Source organism: Larimichthys crocea, chromosome X (assembly GCF_000972845.2).
Source record: "Larimichthys crocea isolate SSNF chromosome X, L_crocea_2.0, whole genome shotgun sequence".
Lineage (NCBI taxonomy): Eukaryota > Metazoa > Chordata > Actinopteri > Sciaenidae > Larimichthys > Larimichthys crocea.
The window spans coordinates 7,816,501-7,837,631 of record NC_040020.1 but is presented as its reverse complement, the minus strand read 5'-3'; the positions used below and the strand labels follow the sequence as shown (position 1 = coordinate 7,837,631).

At 43.8% G+C, this 21,131-nt stretch overlaps 2 protein-coding genes across 2 annotated transcripts in view; one reads left to right on the top strand and one right to left on the bottom strand.

The window, feature by feature from the left end:
• The window catches only part of mchr1a (melanin-concentrating hormone receptor 1a), a 3,888-nt gene extending 2,084 nt beyond the window's left edge, over positions 1–1,804 (top strand). The window contains exon 2 of the mRNA XM_027282538.1: positions 612–1,804. Coding sequence (XP_027138339.1) covers positions 612–1,633 — 1,022 coding nt within the window. The 3' untranslated portion in view covers positions 1,634–1,804. The remainder of the gene's footprint in view (positions 1–611) is intronic.
• Positions 1,805–12,180: 10,376 nt separating this feature from the next.
• Positions 12,181–21,131, bottom strand: part of usp43a (ubiquitin specific peptidase 43a) — a 73,908-nt gene continuing 64,957 nt past the window's right edge. Inside the window, exons 13-16 of the mRNA XM_027283374.1 lie at positions 20,003–20,228; positions 18,045–18,203; positions 14,083–14,244; positions 12,181–14,002 (exon numbers count right to left, since the gene is read on the bottom strand). Coding sequence (XP_027139175.1) covers positions 12,852–14,002; positions 14,083–14,244; positions 18,045–18,203; positions 20,003–20,228 — 1,698 coding nt within the window. The 3' untranslated portion in view covers positions 12,181–12,851. The remainder of the gene's footprint in view (positions 14,003–14,082; positions 14,245–18,044; positions 18,204–20,002; positions 20,229–21,131) is intronic.

Here is a 21,131-nt window from a genome sequence, read left to right as displayed (position 1 = left end):
CACACACACACACACACACACACACACACACACATAACATAATGTGTTATTGTGCTGATGATCAGATCGACTTTGACTCACAGCAGCTCACAGGGTGGAGAGGAAATATATAAGAGTCACACACCATATACACCTTTTAAGTAGGAGATAGATAGATAGATATAATGTATAGTATATGTATAATAAATACTTTACTATACAATGTACATTTTATAAATAATATACTGTGAATATAAATATGTAAATAGAATGTGCAAAAAGACAAGACCATTGTATAAATATGATATATAATATCAACATGGTTTATGTGACGTGAAGTATATGTTCCAGTATGTGGAGCATTGTACAGGTGTATGTAGTCCAGGTGTGCTCGTGGCTCTGACAGGCAGATGTGTTGCTCCTGAGAGCAGCGCGTTGGATGAGTCTGCTGCTGAAGCTGCTCTTTAGTTTGTCCAGAGATGATTGCCAACAACATGCACAGTGTGGATAAATAAATATAACGGCACAGAGAGGAATAACTGCACAGCGCAGTACGAATAATAACACACTGATACAATCAAAGATTTCATCTCACAGCGTGATTAATCTTTGCGTGTGGTTGTTGTCTCCAGCAGCAGACGGGGCGCTCCACTGCAGCGCCGTCCTTCACGTCATCTTTGGAATAATCTGCTTCCTCGGCATCATGGGAAACTGCATTGTCATCTACACGATCATGAAGAAGACCAAGTGCCGTGCAAAGCAGACCGTCCCTGACATCTTCATCTTAAATCTGTCCATCGTAGACCTCCTCTTCCTCCTCGGCATGCCGTTCCTCATCCACCAGTTGCTGGGCAACGGTACCTGGCGGTTCGGAGCCGCGATGTGCACGGTCATCACCGCTCTTGACTCCAACAGCCAGATTGTCAGCACTTACATCCTCACGGCGATGACCCTGGACCGTTACTTAGCTACTGTCCATCCCATCCGCTGCAACTACATCCGCACGCCTTGCGTGGCGACGCTGGTCATTGTCCTGGTCTGGGGTCTGTCCTTACTCACCATCATCCCGGTGTGGATGTATGCGGGCCTGATGCCTCTCCCGGATGGCCTGGTAGCCTGCGCTCTCCTTCTGCCTGACCCAGTCACCGACACCTACTGGTTTACGCTGTACCAGTTCTTCTTGGCGTTTGCGATACCTCTGGCCATCATCTGCCTGGTGTTCTTCAAGATCCTCCAGCACATGTCCACCAGCGTGGCACCGCTGCCTCCGCGGAGTCTGAGGGTGCGCACCAGAAAGGTGACCCGGATGGCGGTGGCCATCTGCTTGGCTTTCTTCACCTGCTGGGCCCCGTATTACATCCTCCAGCTGGTCCACCTCGGGGTGCAGAAGCCAAGCCTGGCTTTCTCCTACGCCTACAACATAGCCATCAGCATGGGCTACGCCAACAGTTGCATCAACCCTTTTTTGTACATTATCCTGAGCGAGACCTTCAAGAGGCAGTTCCTCAGGGCGGTGCGCCCCGTTAATCGGAAGTTTCGCGTGAATCCGAGCACCACCGACGGTGGCAGCATGAGTGTGAGGATGGTGCCTGAAGGGGGTCATCAGGAGCCGGCCTGTGAGGAGATGATACCGTCCAACGTGGCTCCACAATGAAGCAGTGGATAAAAATCAAACACACACATTTACACAGTGAAGGCTGCACGTCAATACAATATTTGAGAGTCTGTCTGTATGCTAATTAAGGAGGCCGTCCTAACGCAGTCTGAAGGAGGATTGGTTAGCTCGGGGGCCTACAGTTGGAGCCCGCGTCAATTTAACACAGAGCACCTCGAGCTGACAGGAAGCCACGGAAACAGCATAGAGAATTAGGTGGATTTTCAAAATAAAATACCCCTGTGCAAACTGCCGGTCGTAAAAACAGACAAACTACGAACTACGTAGCATATTTCCACATGTAGAAGCAGATAAACCAGGAAAATGACCAAAGCTGAGCAAGTTAACCAAGTCTGGGCTTGAACATGGTTCAGTTTGATCATTTAAATCATCAAATCATCTTTTTAATTGACCCGTGGTAAAAAACAAACAAACAGATCTGTGTGAAGAAGACAGGTGAAGGTGTGTTCAGACTGAATGTAACATTCATCTCCCTTCGTTCAGTGTTTATAGCCGGCAGACACGATGATAGATTTCTGCTGCCGGCTAACACGCTCTGAACTCCACATGACACTGTTTGGTTTTTCCTCTTCACTGTTTCGGTCTCTGAACATTCATGAATAGATTCATGTAACTTTGTGTCAGCGGGAGGTGATCCACATCTCTTTGTGTCCGCTCACATTCAGTCTGAACTCACTTTGGAGGCTGTAATATCCGCGACATTAAATTCTCTTTAAAGCTTTCAGCAGGAAACGTTTCCTCGGTAAAGGTTCACCTCGGTTCCACTCCTCTGGGAACAAGTGGAGTAAATGTCAGAAGTAATTGCTGCTCAGGGCGGCGTTTAAACAACGATATGATTAGACTTAGAAACATGCAACATGTTAAATACAAGGAGAGTGTGAAGAACTCACACACACACACACACACACACACACACACACACACACCTGCAGCAGGCTAAATGTGAGTGATGTTTGAAATGAGACGTTCAGGAACATTAAGACTTTGAGGTTTCTCCTTCTGTGATTAACGACGACGGACACCTGAGATAATGGATCTTTAGTTGTGTAATAAAAGGATGCATCATACAACAACCTAACAAGACTGGACGGCGTCTCTATTGTCCAAACACATCAGCAGCATTCTGCAGGGCTCTTCTCTTTTGGAAGACAGTTTTGGAAGTATGTGACATTCAGACAGCTCCTCACTGTGACAGCAGCTGGAGAGCAGACAGGACTAATGGAGATGTATATATGCTTTACCATGCGGGGGGCCACGTCCAATCAGGGATGACTGAGGTTGCTGTTGACCAAATTTATGTTTCTGTTCTTTGAATACCGTGAAACTTATCGTTGTTATCGGACGTGCACCGATCAGCCGCCACGTTCAGCCCATGACAGGTGAAGCAAGTGCTGATTGTCTCGTCATCACGGCTCATGAAAAATTGACACCAGGGTTTGAGTGACATTGACGAGAACCAAAGTGTGAAGGCTCGACGACCGGTCTGAACATCTCCAGAAGCCGTCGATGGTTACGTGAACAGCAGAACTGATCATGGAGCGGTGGAAGAGGCGGTCTGCTCTGTTTCATTGACGTTTAGTTTGTCTGTTATCAGGAAAACTCAAAAACCGTGTTGGAGTCCAGTTAAAGTGAAGGTGGACGCGTTAGTTTCTGATGGACCTGGATGATTACAGAGCAGTCACTTGTGAATTTGCATTGTTATGATTTTTAAAAAAGCATCCAGCTCATGTGCAGCAGTCGTGACAGCTTGTGATTTTGTTCATCTCCTGCAATAATAAACCGGCACTGACTGAGCAATGCTTGTAAATTTCACTGGCTGCACTGAGCATGTGCATAACGATGCAGCTGAAAGATTTGACATCACCAAACATCCAAAAAGATTTTCACTTTCTCCTGAGATGATAAATAATAACGTGTTTGCTGCATGATTCAGTGTCAAAGCCACAAATATGAAAAACATATTCTATAAATTGTGTCATTTGGTCAGTGAGGTGTTGTTAATGTGTTAACTTCTGTTATGTGTGTATATATTGATGAATATGAAACTCAGGGTTTCTCAGCCTTTTCTGGCCTGTGACCCAGCTGTCAACTTATCGTCATCATTTTAGATTTTTAATTCCTCCCTGAAGCTTAACACCGTTTATTCTGCTTCTCAAACACCGGCTGCAGGTCCGAACACGAAGGATGAGAAACTCTGGAGTTCCTGACGTTCTTGTCTGTTATGAAGCCAAACTGAAAAAAGCCTGAGTTGCTGGTGAATCAATGAGTTGTCTGTATGTTGTGTGAGCATCGACAGCTGAATTAATAAATGTGACAGAAATGCTTTAAATTACATGAAAACAGCTCTGTGGTTATTGGTTCATTTCAAACTGTGTGTGCTTCATGTACTGATCCAGATACTGTTAGCAGGCAGGGAGAGAGTCTGAAGGACGAACCAGAGACTGCACCGGCTGATTGGACGATGAGCAGCAGGTGGTGAAGTGAACAGGCAGGTGAGAGGAAATCAGAGGCCACGCCCAGTAGAGCACGCACACACACACACACACACACACACACACACACACACACACACGCGTCCTATTAATGACAACATGTTGTCTGTTGTATTTTATATTTACATGAAGCTGTGTGACGTTTGAACTCAAACCTGCTGTCGAATATCTAAATTTTTAACAACAGACAAACAAACAAACACAGGATAAAATATGAAGACTTACTGCAGACATGTCAAAGTCAGATTATACGCAGCTCAAAGTTTCATGTTTATATTATTTATGTCCTGCTGGCTGCAGATTTGTCTTTTATTGGTTGACATAATGAAGCAGCTACATTAATGTCTAAGGACATAACTGCCTGTAGATGTGACACAAAACTTTACTTTCTCAATGATTTTGTTAAACGTGTTGAACTGAAATGTTCACAGACTTTATCACTCATAATAATCATGTTTAAAATGAACCTGAGGTTCAGGTTTGTATCAGCTTCATTCAGTTTATTATGTTACTCCTCCAGATGTGACAGAAACAAGAACTGCTTTTAGATTTGATGACACTGACAAACAAAACATGCATAACTTTTATTTTGAAATGTTAGTATCGGCTCCCGGCATCCTCTTGTCTTTAAAAGAAGTTTGGACACCGCTCACTTACTCCGAGAATCATTAATTAACAGATTAATTAACTAATGGCAGCCATTGACGAGTAACTGACTGTAAAAACAATCACAGTATTTCTACTGAGTTCTAATATACAGCGTACATCACAGTACTCACTGTGTGCTGTATTTCTGGTTAACTCTGAGGTTAAACACTGCTGCTGTAGTGTGTTTCTGTTGATGGTAATCTTGTTTTATCATTAAATAGTTCATCATTTCACTAACATTCATTTCTCAGTACTGTTAGTCATTTTCACAGTGTATGAGGCGTTGGGTTATCAGTGTGGACATGAGGAGCAGAGAGAAGCCATGTGAGGTTCAAGATGTTGTTAATACGAAAATTGCAGCAGTTAGATGTGCAAAAAGAAAAATTGCAGCAGTTAGATGTGCAAAAAGAAAAATTGCAGCAGCGTCAGAATTTATTGATGTCACCCCAGACGCTCAGAGCATCACAGATGAAAAGCTGCAGGACAAAGAACATTGACTTCATCCAGACTTCACAGCTTAGAGAGTTTTGTCATCCTGGCTGTGCACTCATGTTGTTCTGTCAGAATACACTGCATCCAGAAATCAGAACATGTTGTTATTATCTGTATATGAACTGAAATCATTTTCAGGAAACTGTGCTGTTTCAGATGAGACGAGCTGCGTGAGCCGCAAAATAAAGTCAGTATGAAGAAAATAAACTCTACAGACACGATGTGATTTGTCTTGTTCCTCTGAGAATGAATCTAATATCCACCATCGAAATCCATTTGCCTCTTCTGGGGGCCGTGATATTAAAAGTTGAGTCAGTCATCCACAGAGAAAATCTGCATCATGGTCTGAAAGAAATGTGACAGAAGACTTAAACTTGTTCAATAATTCATGAAGTCAAATTCATTCTATTCTCAACTCTCCGTCTATCAGGGCAAAAACTAGAAATCTTACCACAAAAGAGCGATTAAAGGACCAACCATGACGACAACACGGGGAAACAGAAAGAAACAAAACCATGAGGCAAAAAGACTGTCTAAATCTGGACGTAGTCTCTGAGACGTCCCCGCAGACTGTCTAAACCTGGACGTAGTCTCCGTGACGTCCCCGCAGACTGTCTAAAACCTGGACGTAGTCTCTGTGACGTCCCCGCAGACTGTCTAAAACCTGGACGTAGTCTCCGTGACGTCCCCGCAGACTGTCTAAAACCTGGACGTAGTCTCTGTGACGTCCCCGCAGACTGTATAAAACCTGGACGTAGTCTCCGTGACGTCCCCGCAGACTGTCTAATGGTACTTCATTATGATGGTACTGTTCTTCTCTGTATTATTGTTTCCAGTCTTTACACTCCTGACCTCGACAGCAGAAACTCTTTATTAGTGGATTTTCTCACACTGCGTGGGCGTGTTTGTTTTCCACCTCCTTCAGTGTGCGTGAGCATTCAGAGAAATAAAACATTCATTAGCTCGGCGGTCCGCTCTGTGCTCCGTTCATCATGACATCTGTTGACATTTCAAACTGCAGCATTCACGGTCGACCCTGCTGCTGCCTCGTCTCTGAGCGGCTCCCTGGAGACCTGAGGGCAGCTTTTAAAAGAAATCTTTCACTTGAACTATGTAATTACATTTTGTCTGTATGAAATGTGTTATACACTAATATCCTGATTAGTTTTCACCAGAGTCCATCAGGCTCAAGGCCCTTCATCTGAAGATGACGTCAGTGAGGAGCTGCAGAGCTGTTTGAGTGATCGGCTGCAGCCATGGAGCCGCAATAAGAATCTCGATCCATCGTAAAAATCAGGCGCAATTTAGTCTGTGTGAGTGGCGTTGCCGTTAGATACCGTATTGTGACACGTGGCGGCCAAACGTTGGTGCTGCTGCTCCGTCCCAGGTGCAGTTTGCTGAAGAAGAAGCAGTACAATAAGTTTAATTAAGTTAAGCTGTACTTGAGTCAACACTAACCTGCTGTAATTAGAGCGTTATGTTAGGCAGTACGTGGAATATGCAGTTTACTACATAGACGAGTACAAACAGAAGTACTGGCACACACTGTGTGGACTCCTTGTCCATGTCCAGGCGTTGTTCTCTTGCTCCTCGCCTGCCATCTCGTAGGTTATTTTAGCTTTGGATTAAATCACTGAACCGTGAATCAGCTCTGCCTCCGGGTTTCTGCGTTTGGGTCCAATCCCTTTGAGTTTTCAGCTGCCCTGCTTCACCAAACAAATGACAAAGAGCTTTTCCTTCCTGAACTCCTCTGTCGTCTGTGGATTCTCAATTCTTCAATGTTTTACAGGGGAAAGGACACTCGGTGGAGTAGATGGAGCTCCTTGTACGCCCTCCTAATCATGGGTCTCGTCGTCGTGGTGTGTTTTGTTCCATATCACTTTACTCAGACCAACTTCTTCTTAAAGGTCTATATGCCCAGGAGCTATGATCAGAGTCATAACCTCCTTCAAAGTCTATTATCTTGAACTCCTCCTGTCCTCTGCTGAGCGGCTGGTCGGCTCCATCAGAAGCTCCAGGCCTGTCTGTGGAGGAAGAGGAGAGTAGCAGTGTGTGTGAATGGAGACAGCAGGGAGCAATCACAACAACTCAAACTATGAATCACATTTTTTATAGTGTATTTATGACACACAGATCTCGTCATAGTTACATCCAGTTTCCATGAGCCGTCCTGTCACCTCCAGGTCTTTCACTGTGTAAGAAGGGGCAGTGATGAGACGACTGCAGCTGACTGCAGTGCTCCATGTGTGGAGTGCCAGTCCATAAAGCAGGATGTGCATTTGATATCAGCTAAATACTAATTTCACACGCTGTTGACGATGACTGCAGGAGCACAGAATGAACCTTCATAATAATCCACCATCTGTCTGCAGCACTAAGTCACTTTAAAGCTCTCGTCTCCTGCTGACCAGACTCGACACCTTCTTCAGTCACAATAACAAACTATTATTATATCTGAGTGTGTTCCTGCAGGAGCTGTACTCTCCTGATTATTTATAGGGCAGCTAAGTTCAGTAAAGTTTCTGATAACAGCCGGTTAAACTTTGGCTCATTATGTGACGCTGCAGACGCGACTACCTGTTGAACACAGTGAAGCATTTAACAACTAGAAAACGGTGTGGAGGCCTTCTGCTGAAACACCTGCTGCGGAAAATATGAATGAAAAAAGTAGAATATTGTATGAAAAGGCTTGTGTGTTGCCAAGCAACCAGGGCCAGCCGCAGTCCACCAATCAGAGCAGAGCAATTAAGCGTGGCAGTTTCTGAAAGTACCCCTCGAACAGGAAGGCTTTTGGGCCTGAACCGTCTTCACCTGAGCATGCGAGCTCTGGTTCGTCAGCTTTCCTCTGGACATTTCCTCCTTTTTAACGTGGAGTTGCTGATGCTCACACAGACAAAACTTTAAGTCTGGCAGCTTCAGCAGTGTTATCACTGCGCAGCCCACAACCTCTCCTACATTTCTGTCAGAAATGACGTCTGTCGGGTGAAATCTGTGGCCAAAAACCTGTCAGAACATCAGACGAGTGTAAAACGCTTTAAATGAGTGACACCACTTTGATTTAAAAACAAACACAATATTGCATTGCCAAGATCAAATCCATTTTATAATCAAACATCTAAAGGCGTCGTCATAAAAAAACATTTTTATTCATCGTATTGAAAAATAAAACAATCATGTAGCTTCATGTACAGACAGCATCTTATTCCCAAATTACTTAATGTTATCAGTGATGATACACACACACCCACACACACACACACACCTCTGTCTGTGTGTCCACAAATATATACACAGATTTATTTCATCTTTTTTATATATTTATATATCTATAAAATGTAGAAAATTTGCATATAAAAACATCGTTAACCCACAAAATGTCAGAAAAGTTGTTAACACTCGACAACAGTGCTCAGTTTGGCAGAGTAAACTTTGTGTGTGTCGATCAATGCCAAGAAGAGACAAACATTCGTTTCTGATGCGATACAGACAGCGCGTCATCATCTTAATAAAAGCTGACTGAACATCCACCTGCTGTCTTTACGTAGCAGCTTGTCATTAGTTTGGAGTTTGGAGCTGTAAATCTGAAGTTCAGCTGTCATTACGTCATCTCAACCTTTTTGTGTCAAATTTGTGATTTCGTGAAGCAGCTGCTGTCAGAACAAAACACATTTAACATTTCCTCTGGACACCTTTGAACACCTCAGGCAGGAAGCATCTCCTTTAATCACGTACCCAGTGTTTTTCATTCAACATACTCGAAAAACTTTTGAGTCCAAACTCGTGCGACGGACAAACACTAATGAATAATGACATTCAAATATTAATATTATTGCTCGACACTTGAAACCGGCTCAGAAAATAACAGTTTACTGAGAGTGCTGGTAAAAAATAAAACGTGTGTTCTTGTGTGTGTGTGAGTCAGCTCAAGTGTCACTTGTGACAAATGTCTGAGCGCTTTAATGATAAAACACCATGAAAAAAAAAAAACATAAAAATCTGATTTATAATCAACGATTAATCAAAGCAGCTGCAGCTACATTAATCATTATTCAAACACGACTTTTCTGATTCTGACAAATGGAAACGTTAAATATAAACCAAGAAGTCAAAGTGCATGGCTGCAATCTCAGGCACCTTTTTAGGAGAATTTCTGGATGCTGTGGAAAGGTTTGTTAAGTGTTTGTGCAGAGAATGAAGCCTAAACAAACTCGTGACATTGTGGGGAAGTTTGTTCGCTGAGTTTCCATGACAGACGACGAGATGATGAAAGATGAAGGATGAATTATTTAGTAGGAGAAGTAGACTCTATCCGAGACATCACAAAATATGTCTGCACTCTGTGAAACTTTCACCTCTGTCATAAAACTTGTAATGTGTCACAGACTGCTCCTTCACACGGAAACAAAAACGTGATAATTGAAGCGTTTAATGAGCTTCACACTGGAGATCTGCATAGAAAATACAATTTCCACAACTCTCTGATGCTGTTTCAACATTTTGTCTGAGGGTATTATTAATGTGAGGCGTCGTTAGATTTACTGGCATCTAAGGTGAGGCTGCAGAATCTGTCAATACATCAACTTAAGCGTTACACAACGGACCTCTGAGAAAATATAGTTCAACTCTGGTTTTGTCTGTGTACTTCATATTGAGACAGAGTCTGTGGACAGTTCTGAGGCTCATATGAATAATTTGAATATATAAATAAATCATGATACACTGTGAATGAATGACCTGACAGAGTTCAGCTGAGTGTTGAGTGTGCAAAGCTTCTATGAGATTAAATGGAAAAATAAAATGTATCTATAATAAATGTGGTATTTATTGTCCTTTTTGGAAGTAAATGACAGATTAATATTCATAAAAATCACATAATCAAAATGATTTTGTGCCGGAACCATCACCACAGTGGAATAATGTCAGAAATCGTTTTTTTTTCTTTTGTGAAAAAGTTAACTTGTTGAATCTCAACTAAAAAACTTAAATGTTCGAAATTGTCTGTCTGTAGGCGGATTGTCAAAATAAAGTTTCTCTGTATTTGAGCAGCTGAAGAAAGAAGAAAGAAGCTGGATGTTCATTGAGATTCTGAATCCAGAGAAGACGGATGAAGGTCATGAGGTCAACAAACTGGATCATCAGGGTCAGTTCTCACTTATACACCCACCCATCGAGTGCCAGCGAATGGCTCGAGGGATGACCTCTGTTAGTGTGTTAATGAGTCACAAGCGTTTGATGTGTAAAGTGCAAATGAAGCCAGCACTGTGCAAATATCGACGTAGGGCCATACATATGTAGAGCCTGAGAAGGCATCACGGGAAATATCTGTGCACATATAACATGTAGACACGATGACAGCAGCAACATGAAGTCGCCCAGCTGTTTTCACTTTGAGTGAGTGTTTCATAGAAGTGAGCTGAACATTAAAACGTAAAGCGAGTCAGCTAATAACACAGATTTCACTGGATTACATGAAATATGATGCATGTTGCCTGACAGAAAATCTATCAGAGAGTTTAATTTAATCTCACAGGATAAAAACACCATTATGATTTACTTTAATACTGTGAAAGTGCACAGCAAAGTGCACCTTCATTCTTCTGGATTCACTGATTTGTGAACAAAGTCAGATATAACACATAATATTACATGTGTTTTCCTTTTTGTTTTTATTACCATCATTAGCTAAAAACTGTCCAATCACAGCCTGATGAATAGGACAGTGGGAGGTGCTTAGTGTCGCTAACACAAGCTGACGATAGCCAGTCTGTAATGTTAAACTCTTAACTGTGTAAATAACTGTAGAGTGTGTCTGACAGACATTATTACTGACACTGCAGCAGCACAGAGACTTAAAGTCAGTCAAAGGCAGCTTGAGGTTGCCGAGCAACCAGGGTCAGCTGCAGGTCAGAGCAATTAACTGCAGCTGTGCTCTGTCTGTGTGTGAGTGACTGCTGAGAGACACAGAAAATCTCTAAATGAAGCCCCTCCAACTAGTGGACACTAATGCCAAACGGTAGGTGGTATCAAAAAGCCCAAATGACCGTGAGCATCCTCATCTTGTCGACCATGTGAATGCTGAATTTCAGTGTGTGAAGTTAAAAAATGTGACCTGGGGAGAGAGAGAAAGAACAGGTGCCCCGTGCTCCTTTGGGAAATTTCTCCTCTCCAGTTTACATGGGAGTAGATGGGGCTGTCGGTGGGTGATCCTGGAGCATCAGTGCGTCTCCCGCCAAAACTATAAGTCTGACAGCTTCAGCAGTGATATCGCTGCGTAGCCCACGAATTTTCCTACGTTTCTATGTAGAAATTATTTCTGTGGAGTGACATTTGTGGCCACGAGAGCCGTTTGCAAATGTATTTTTTGACAAATGTTTCTCTCCCTCTCCACTCTAGCTCTGGAACATTCTACCAATACACACCCATTGTAAACTTTGGTGTGTAAATCTTCCATTGACGGTTCAGACGAGGAATATTTAACGGAAAACCTCCGTCTGTTTTAGTGATTTGTGTTTGATTGCAAAAAAACTAATGTACCTAAATGTCTGATCAAATGATTCTGGTGAAGTTTCTCACAGTAAAAGAGCAAAAAGAGTCAGAGAGTGTCTGCGTTCAATAAAATGTGGATCAGAAATTATAAGAAAAGGGAGAATTTTCATGCTATGCAGCCACAATCTGCATTTTGACTCTCTTGTTGTGCTTATTGCAGTCACCACCTTCATAAAACTCACAGCTAAATGCAGCGTTATGTATCATAAACTGAGAAAAATACAGTGATTACCCCAAAAGAAAAAGAAAAGAAAACAATAAAGAGAATATGCATTCAATATATTGGGTGGATACTGCATTAATTACACTTCACAGCAGACACGGGTGGAGGTTAGTGAGGCTCTGCTGTGAAGAGTCGTAGTAAGTCATTTTTTGTTTTAGCCAAATATTGATGAAGAGACCCGAGTCAGCTGCCCTCCGGGTCACATGTGGATCATTCAACGCTTCATAAAAACATTTTGAGTTTAAATAAACATTACGGATTAAAGATGAAGAATCAGAAACGGCAGAGCACCAACACACGTTACATTCTTATGAACGAACACAATCAGTGTGTCTTGATTTTAGGTGAACGACCAGAAGAAGAATTCCAAAGGGAGTCTCTCTCTCTCTCACACACACACACACACACACACACGCACGCACGCACGCACACACACACACACACACACACACACACACACACGACAGTAATAAGACACAAACGTGTGTATCAGGGATTTCGTGCTTCCAGTGCTAAGACATACAAACTCATTGGTCTAAACTGCATATTCGTTGCTCAGGCACTTGTTTTAAGACATGGACGTCCTCTCAAGGTTACATCGTCTGCTCTTCAGATTTAAAGGAACCTTCATTTGCACCGTGTTCTTCAACCACCGTTGTGCAAACCTCTTGAACCAGCTCGTTTTCTGGGAATAAAAAGCCGTACCACTGTGAACTGAGCTCTATTGCTTCGATCTCAGAGATTGGACGTCATTCATTCAGATAAAAGGCTTCCTGTGTGTGTGTGAGTGTATGTTTCAGAAGCTGGACTCAGGGACTGTCTTTTTGCGTCCCAGCGAGGTTGTGCTATAACGAGTCCTCTGCAGGGTGCCATAAGATGGCTTGTCTGTTGCCAGGCTGCGTGATGCCGGAGCTGTGGACATCCCGTTACGATGCAGAGATGCCGTCCTGCGCATGCTCTGCTCCGCTTTGGTGGGGATGTTGGAGGAGCTCTGGGAGCGCTTGATGTCGGCCGCACTTCGTCCCACCTTCCCGTTTGCCAATTCGTCACCCAGATGACTCGAGCCATTCGACCTGCCTCCTTCTACCCCAGCTCCTCCTGCTGCTCCATTGGACAGTGAGAGCCTAGAGAGGGTCCTTCGGCTTCCTTCCTCAGCTCCTTCTTTCACTGATGCACCCTCCCTGGACTTCCTTGAGTCCTTGTCCTTCTTCAGGAAGTTACCTTTGAAGAAGGAGAACAGTCCCTCGTGGCTCTTGGGCACTTCTGCTTTCTTGGTTTTAGAGTTTCCTTCATGTGTACCGTGGTGTTCCCTATCAGTCCTGTCCCCTTTTTGTCTTCTCAGAGTCCCGTCATGAAGGCTGGGAGTGCTGTAGCTTGGCTGAACTCCAGTGCTGGAGCTCCTTTTTGTCTCTGTATCTTGGGATGCTTTGGAGGAGCTCTGCTTCCTGGCTTCCTTCCTCCTGGTGAGAGTGTTACTGCTGGAGCTACTGCTGATATTCGCGGTGCTCTCCTCTCGGGTCTGGCTCCCCTTGCTACGTCTCAAGCTGGCTGTCTTGAGCGATGGCCTCCTCTGGCCCTCTGGGACCTGTGGGGACTCATATCCCATCTTACCCACACAACTTATGCTCCCAACACTGGAAGATCGGACGTTGGTTGCAGACTGGCCCTCAGCGGTTTCCTTTGTGTTGCGTGATTCGCTCATCAATGTGACTATTGGATCCTTTGTGCACCGGGGCCGGCGGCCAGATTCCAGGTACTGCACTAACTCCACGGGGGCGGGATCTTGCACAGGTGGAGGTACTGGATCAGGTTTCCGTCTGTCCTTTGAACCTAAGGACCAGCGCAGGGGAAACACTTTGCTCAGGGTGTCCTTGGTCTTGCTGGGTGTTCTCATGCTTACGCTGCGTCCCTGAAGACCCCTGATGAACGGCCTGCTATCAAACCCCCCTAAAAATTAAACAAATGTTTCAGTTTTTAAGACCAAACACAGAACAAACCACTGAACTGATGATGCTGTGGCTCCTTACCTCGTTCCTCTTTAGAATCATTGCTAAGGAAGACCGGAGACTCGGGTGAGTCAGGTATGGAAGAGGGGCAGGTCGTGGAGGATCGAGAGACCAGACTGCCTCTCTTACTGTCCCCTGTGAGCCGGATTAACCAGTGGTCTGACATTGACGAACTTGTGGATCCTGTGAGGGAAAAAAAGGGATCAGAATAGGAAAACGATTCAGAGTTAAGAGTTGTACAGACTGCATGATGAATGTTCGGTGAAGCAGAACCAAATACCAAAAGGAAACTATGTTAGAATATATTAAAAATCAACTTATGTATCCGATTATAGTCATGTCAAGTGTTTAGTTTGAGACTCCAGTAGATCTCCACATTTGCTGTACTGTATGTGTTGGACTTCTGACTTGCAACAATACGTCGGTTTCTTTTCTTTGTCAAACACCTACATTGCCCACAATGCAACTAGACCCTTAAGCTGTAAGCCCCAACCAGATGCGAGGAGCAGGACTAGAAAGGTCCGGTAAGCTCACGTCTTTAGTCCAAACCAGCTGACATCACAAAGCAATTCATCAGATTTCGTGCAGCTCCCACCGGACCCAAAAACCGCTTTATACAATTTACGTCACCTATGCAGCAGAGGTCCACCACCATCAGTGAGATGTTCCAATGCCTTAAATGCATCATCTGTGGCGTCCAGAGCAGGGAAGGTTTCTTAAAGAAAGTTTTTCCTCTCCACCATCACCAAGCGCTTACTCATGGTGTCAACTGTTGAGTCTCGATATATAATATTAGAAAGAATACAGACTAGACCTGCTCTGTATGGAACGTGTCATGAGATAACTTCTGTTGATCTGGTGCGACATAAATGTAGAAGGTAGGAGGAATACACCCTAAACTGAAGCACTGTTTGTCCACAGCTGATCTGATTGGACTGTAAAGGAAGGAAACAGGAAACGACACCAAGCTGTGAGTCTTTGTTCCTCTAAACATTCTCTTTAAATAATCTTTCAATTTTCAAAGTGTCTTCTTCCCTCTCCGAGTCCATTTAGGCGTAGATGAGTCAGTTTCCAATATATGTCTTACAGCGGTGACAGCTTTGTAGAAAGCAAATTACAGACTTTATTTAGAGCATCTGAAGACATTTTGCACTGGCTCATGTCTGAATCATTTTTATTATCGCCGTTATTTTCATTTGTGACTCGTTTCCTCTGGAAAAAGATGAAATAAAGAGTAGATAGGGGGTAAACACACTGCATGTTCACTGAAAATGACACATTGTTGAGCAGAAACGCAGTTATCACATTATTTCACACTGAAATTCGAGATGTAAACAGCAACAGCTTGATGGGAAAGAAAATATTTATGGAAAACTTCTGAAGAGTTCATCGATTGATTACGGCACAAATCATTTTAAGATGTGAGTCAGCTGAAAAATCACAAAGTTTATTCTCCATGCATGGACATGTCTCTGCAGCATTCAGCTTCTCAATTTTACAGACAACAGTGAATAAACCAGGTGACTGTCACACCCATGTTCTCCCACCATGAGGACATCATGTGTCCAAAGAGCTCCTTCAATAACATTTGACTTCAACACGACTGGTCTTCAAGATTCAAGAATGCCATGCTCCTCCTCCTCCTCCTCCTCCTTCTTCTGCTTCAGACTTGAATCTTCCCTCAGACCACCATGTTGCACTGTGGATTTGATACCCCGGGATATAGATGATCCTTACATACACTCTTTTATCTCAAACCTGGATTATTCCTTAACTCACACCAAGTGTTTAGCTTGGTTTCTCCTCCTAAAAGGTTTCTTCCTGATCGTGCTTTGAATACAGCTGATCCAGTTTCTGCAGAGCGGTTCAGTCTCCAGAGAGCTTGAGTCTTACCACAAATCGATGCTGACAGACATCTCTTTGCTTTGCAATTTAACCCCTGACTGATTTGTAACGTAGAATAATTAAAACTCTGGTTGAAAGATTCCTGTTCAAGTAGAAGTCGGTCGTTCAAGGTCGGTATGAAGGAGAGGAACAGGTTTTCAAGGCCTTGAGGTCCATCTCAAACTGGAAAGAAGTGTGTGACAAACCAACAGGTGATTTCAATCAACACTGCAGAACTTTTCTCTGATAAACTAAGAGAGTTTGAATCGTGTTGATGCTGCACTGTCGATGTTCCCTGCTGTCTTTACTCTGTTTCATTTTAGACTGATCACTGTGTTTGTTGTTCCTGTGCACACACTCACACACACTCACACACACTCACACACACTCACACACATCGCAGTGTTTGTTTTGGGCCTGGCTGAACACACACAGCAGCTTAGTGCACCTTCACACTTTGGCTTGAATCTGCTACACATGCGTGCAGGAGTGGGTACAGATGCCTAAAAGCAAACAGATTAATTATTATTATGACGGCGAGCGAGGAAGAGACGTGTCCGGACGAGATGAACAAACTGTACCGGGCTGCACTTTGCCTGTCACTGATGGCAGTTTACAGCGATGCTCTTACATGTACTGACACTCGACACACACAGGGTCACACCTGGTCTGCAGGAAAGGACAGTTCATGACGTTAAAGCTTTATATTCATGGTTAGAGGCATTGTAACATTTGTAGTATCCGTAATGGCGAGCCCTGCACAGGGCGGCCAAGTTCACCTCCATGCATGCACGACTGCTATCTGACCTTTTCCTCCGTGCATAGATCTGCCGGCAGCAGTTAGCATGTTTAGAGTTCACAACACTGAACGTGATCTCTGGATCTTTTCGCTCGGACTTGCACAATCGAACTGAGCAGCAACATTCTATAATCTCTTGACGTTCTACTGAGCAAAACAGAACAGATCAATATTCTGCACCACTGTCCATCCTTAGTAAAGCAGCACAGCTCTGCAGCCTCTTCCGTTATTCCTGTCTGTCTTCCATCTGGTGGCTGCTGTGCATAGATCCACGCTCGGCCAGTACTTCAGTAACAGGCTGAAGGACAGACTGGAGGCTGACTGCCCCCTAACCGAGCAGCCCTGCACTCAGTGGAGCTCAGATTTATTCCAAGTTTGTCTTTGATGCTGACAAAGTCGATATAAGGTCCAGGTTATGGAGGCACGGCGTCACACTGAGCAGACAACAGTGTCAGGTTAAAAAAACATAAATCAAATAAAGGAGAGCTCTGTTTTTAATTTGCATCCATGACTGTGTGAAACGTGTCATCAGACTCTTTGAGAAATGTTCAGCATCATGATGCATAATGAAGATATTTTTCTTCTAAATGCAGCAGATGCTCGTATTATCGCACTATTTCATCATCAAGGTAAAAATCTTTAATCTCAATTACTTCAATGTGCTTCTAGTGGCTGCTATGGTGACCACAGAACATGAAATATCTTTAGAAACTTTACAGTAATAATTCATTTTTTCTACCTCTTACACAAAACTCTTGAGACGAGGTAATCTTCAGCGTTTGCACCCACACGTTGCAACTCTGAACTCGTTTCAGGGCACAAAAAGCCTCCGTTATGAAGCCGATCCTGATGTTTTGAACAAAAGGTTTCTTTGTGTTTGCTCCCCTCTGATAAATCTCGTGCTGTCCTCTGAATCTATCACACTGCTGAAGCAGATGAGTCTGCAGTCCTTTGGGTGACGGCCACACTAACTGTCCTCCCTTCTAGTTCCTCACGTTGCTCCTTAAAACCTTTTGTTGGAGGTCAGAAGTCCACTGTAACTACAGCAGAGCAAAGGTGAGGAGCTAATGGCGTCTCAGAGGGTCCAAAAAAGATCCAAACAAGAGAAGACAGAAGATTTTCTGCAGACAGTCAAACAATAGATCTGAAGTTCTAAAAAAGTTAAAACCAAGTTGACAAAACTTGAGTATGTTTCTACTTAACCTGAGTATGTTTCTACTTAACTACCACAGCTTCTATTTAAAGTGAACACATTCATTCAAACATTCGATTATTCATGTTTTCATTTTTTCATGCCTACCTCTGACGGAGCAACTGGCCGACCATGGAGGGATGGTGTTGCGTCTCTGGTAGAAAAGGATGTAAGCTCCTCTTGTACACACTTCTTCCTCTGGCACCAAGTCGACGCTGCTGTCGTCGTAGCTATACCACTGTCCATCCACCGAGTTCCTGCAGTAAGCTGGAGGAGAAAAACACAGCGAGTGAATGGAGGCCACATGTTCCCACACAGACCTCTGCAGTGGCTCCTGGGTGGGCATGCTCTTCAAAGAGGACCAAGAACTGCACAGGAACACGTCCCAGTCGCCCTTTGCCATGACTGTTTCCCTTTTTATGAGTCGCTTTGGATAAAAGATAAATGACTAAATGTAAATGTAGATTATTCAGAATATTATTTCTGAATCATGTTTCCATGAGCTAGAATGGATGGATGGATGATGGATGGATGGATGATGGATGGGTGGTTATGTGGGTGGGTAGTTCGATGGATAGATGGATGATGGATGGATGGATGAATGGATGATGGATGGATGGATGGATGGATGGATGGATGGATGATGGATGGATAGATGGATGGATGGATGATGGATGGATGGATGGATGGATGGATAGATGGATGGATGGATGATGGATGAATGGGTGGGTAGGTGGATGGATGCTCCATCCTCCTCATCTCCTACATATTTGTCCTCAGTGCTGTCTGTCAACAACCATCTCCTGCAATCACAGACCTGGTCTCGCCTCATTTGTGTCAACTTCCTTCAGTTTTGGGGTTTGTAGGACGGAAATTATTCAGGATATTTATAATTCAAAAAGGTTTTATTTTGAAGTCTATTCGCTGAAATACAAATATAATATTGACAGGAGACTGTCACCAATAAGCTCAGTTGGTCTTATTGCTCCGTCTGCACCTTGATTGTGTGTTTTCGTCTTGTACTTCACTCTTGGCTGACACCTTGTACTTCAGTGTGGCTGAGTGAAGGGTAGACCTCGTTACTCGGCTCATTACTGAGCTGACATCTGATGAACCTTAGAGACCTGAAGTGTGCTCAAATAGCTGTGAGGTATCTAAGCGGCTTGGTGGTTTAAATGTTTGTGCTGGACTGGATCGCTCTCTGATTATCGGTGAAGAAATGATCAACACCACTGCCCTTCTCCTCCAACAACTCATTCAGCTCCTGCTGGGAGCTCCTACTCTTTATTCATTCATGAGTTTAACTAAAATATGATCACCTGATATGATATGATCATCTGCACCATTTTCCAGAACATTGATGTGATCATTGAAGAAATCAAACTTCTCGTTTCCTGTTATGTTAGTCAAAGGTTTTTACAGAGGGAACTTTGTATGTCTCTCCATAAATCAGAAAATAAATATATAAACATAGGATTCTGAATGATGGATGAATATCAGTCAGACATGGAGTCAATCATTGAGTATTCAGAGGTGAAATGAAGCAAAGTAAACAAACACTGCAGCGCCGAGCACTGTCGGACATTTTTAAATCATTGAAACGCAGAAAATAAAATCTGATCTTTGTCTTGCAGATAGTTTGAACTGTCCCCGATAACCAGAAACAGGAAGCTGCATCATGGATGCTTTGCACTTTTCAAAACCTAAAACAGCTCCATGGAAAGCTGCAAACACACGGTGAGTTCAAGTCTTTTCCTTGAAGACACAATCCCAATGTCACAGTCAGAACAAAGCAGGACTTACTCAGAGCACTGACAAGTTTGCAGGGAGGAACTGACGGGTTCACGGCAACGTTAGGTTGTGACTAACACGTGAGGTGTTTCTGTTTCATTCTGCAAACCTTTATTATCCAGCGGAGGATCCGTTTAGTTGACTCTGAATGTTCGACCTGACGTTACCTTCTCTCTCAAGCGTTGCAGATGTGTGTTTTTTTAAATTATGAGATGAGCTCGAGCTGTTTGTTTCTGAGAAAACAGACTGGCTGAGTTTGCACTGACGCTTCTTACCGGTGTAATGTCCTCCGTGCATCCCTCCGTGATGGTTGCACACAGCGTAGAGGTCGTACAGGTAGTCGTGGGGGAGGATCATGTCGGCAGGTTGGTGGTGCTGCTTCCAGCCTCCTAAGTTTAGGTTCCTCATACTCTGACTCCTCTTCACCACATGTGGGGCCATGTCCAGACCAGTCAGGGGGAAACGCACCAGGGTGGACAGCTTGTTCCTCCGCTCGCCGACCTGTTCCAACATTATATTATTCATATATGCAGTACGAACATGTGCAGGCAGGAGAAATAACACATAACACAACCTGCTCCAGCCTGTGTGTACATTTAGATGCAAATAAGAGCCTGCCTGTTGGTCCTGACTGAAGGTTGTAATTGCATTGCATTAGAAAAAAGATCAAACGTCTGCTGGTGACTGTGTTACTCTCCTGGGTGTGATTAAAAGCCATCAGACATGCAAACACGAGGCAGTTTCCTCCACAGTGTGGCTCAGCGTGGATTTATCCTGCAAATGATTCCCCTTGGAATCGACAGCTTACTGTATAATGAAGAAACATCTGACCACCCACCCACACACACACACACACACACACACACACACACACACACCTTTTAAGTTGTGGAGATCTTGAATTGGCTCCATGGTAGAGTCAAACAGAAAGACTGACTGAATTTGAATGCCAAGGCTGAGACACATCCCTCTGGACAGAGAGGGTTGGCTGTTGTTTGACCCATGGGAGCTAATTGGGCCGAGAGCTGAACATGGTGCCACCTGCTCGGGAGGCTGCATCAGTGAGAGAGGCGGAGGGGTGCCAATCAAGCACTGGATGAAGGTGGAGGCAGAGCCGGGCTTCCCCTCAGCTGCAAATGCTTTTTGGTATGTGCACTGAGAAAAATAAAGATACTGACAGGAACCAAAAATGGTTCCACAAAGAACCAAAGAGGTTCTTCAGGGAAATGTTTCTGCAGACGGTTCTTTAAAGAAAAGTTCTTTGAGGAACCAGCTGGTTCAGGAAACACCCGCTCTCTTTAAAGGTTCTTTGAAATCAAAAAAACATGTTCGTCTGTGCAGTGACGTCAGTCAGCCGACACGCTCACGTACTTTCATCAGAGGACGTGACTGAAGTCAGTTTGA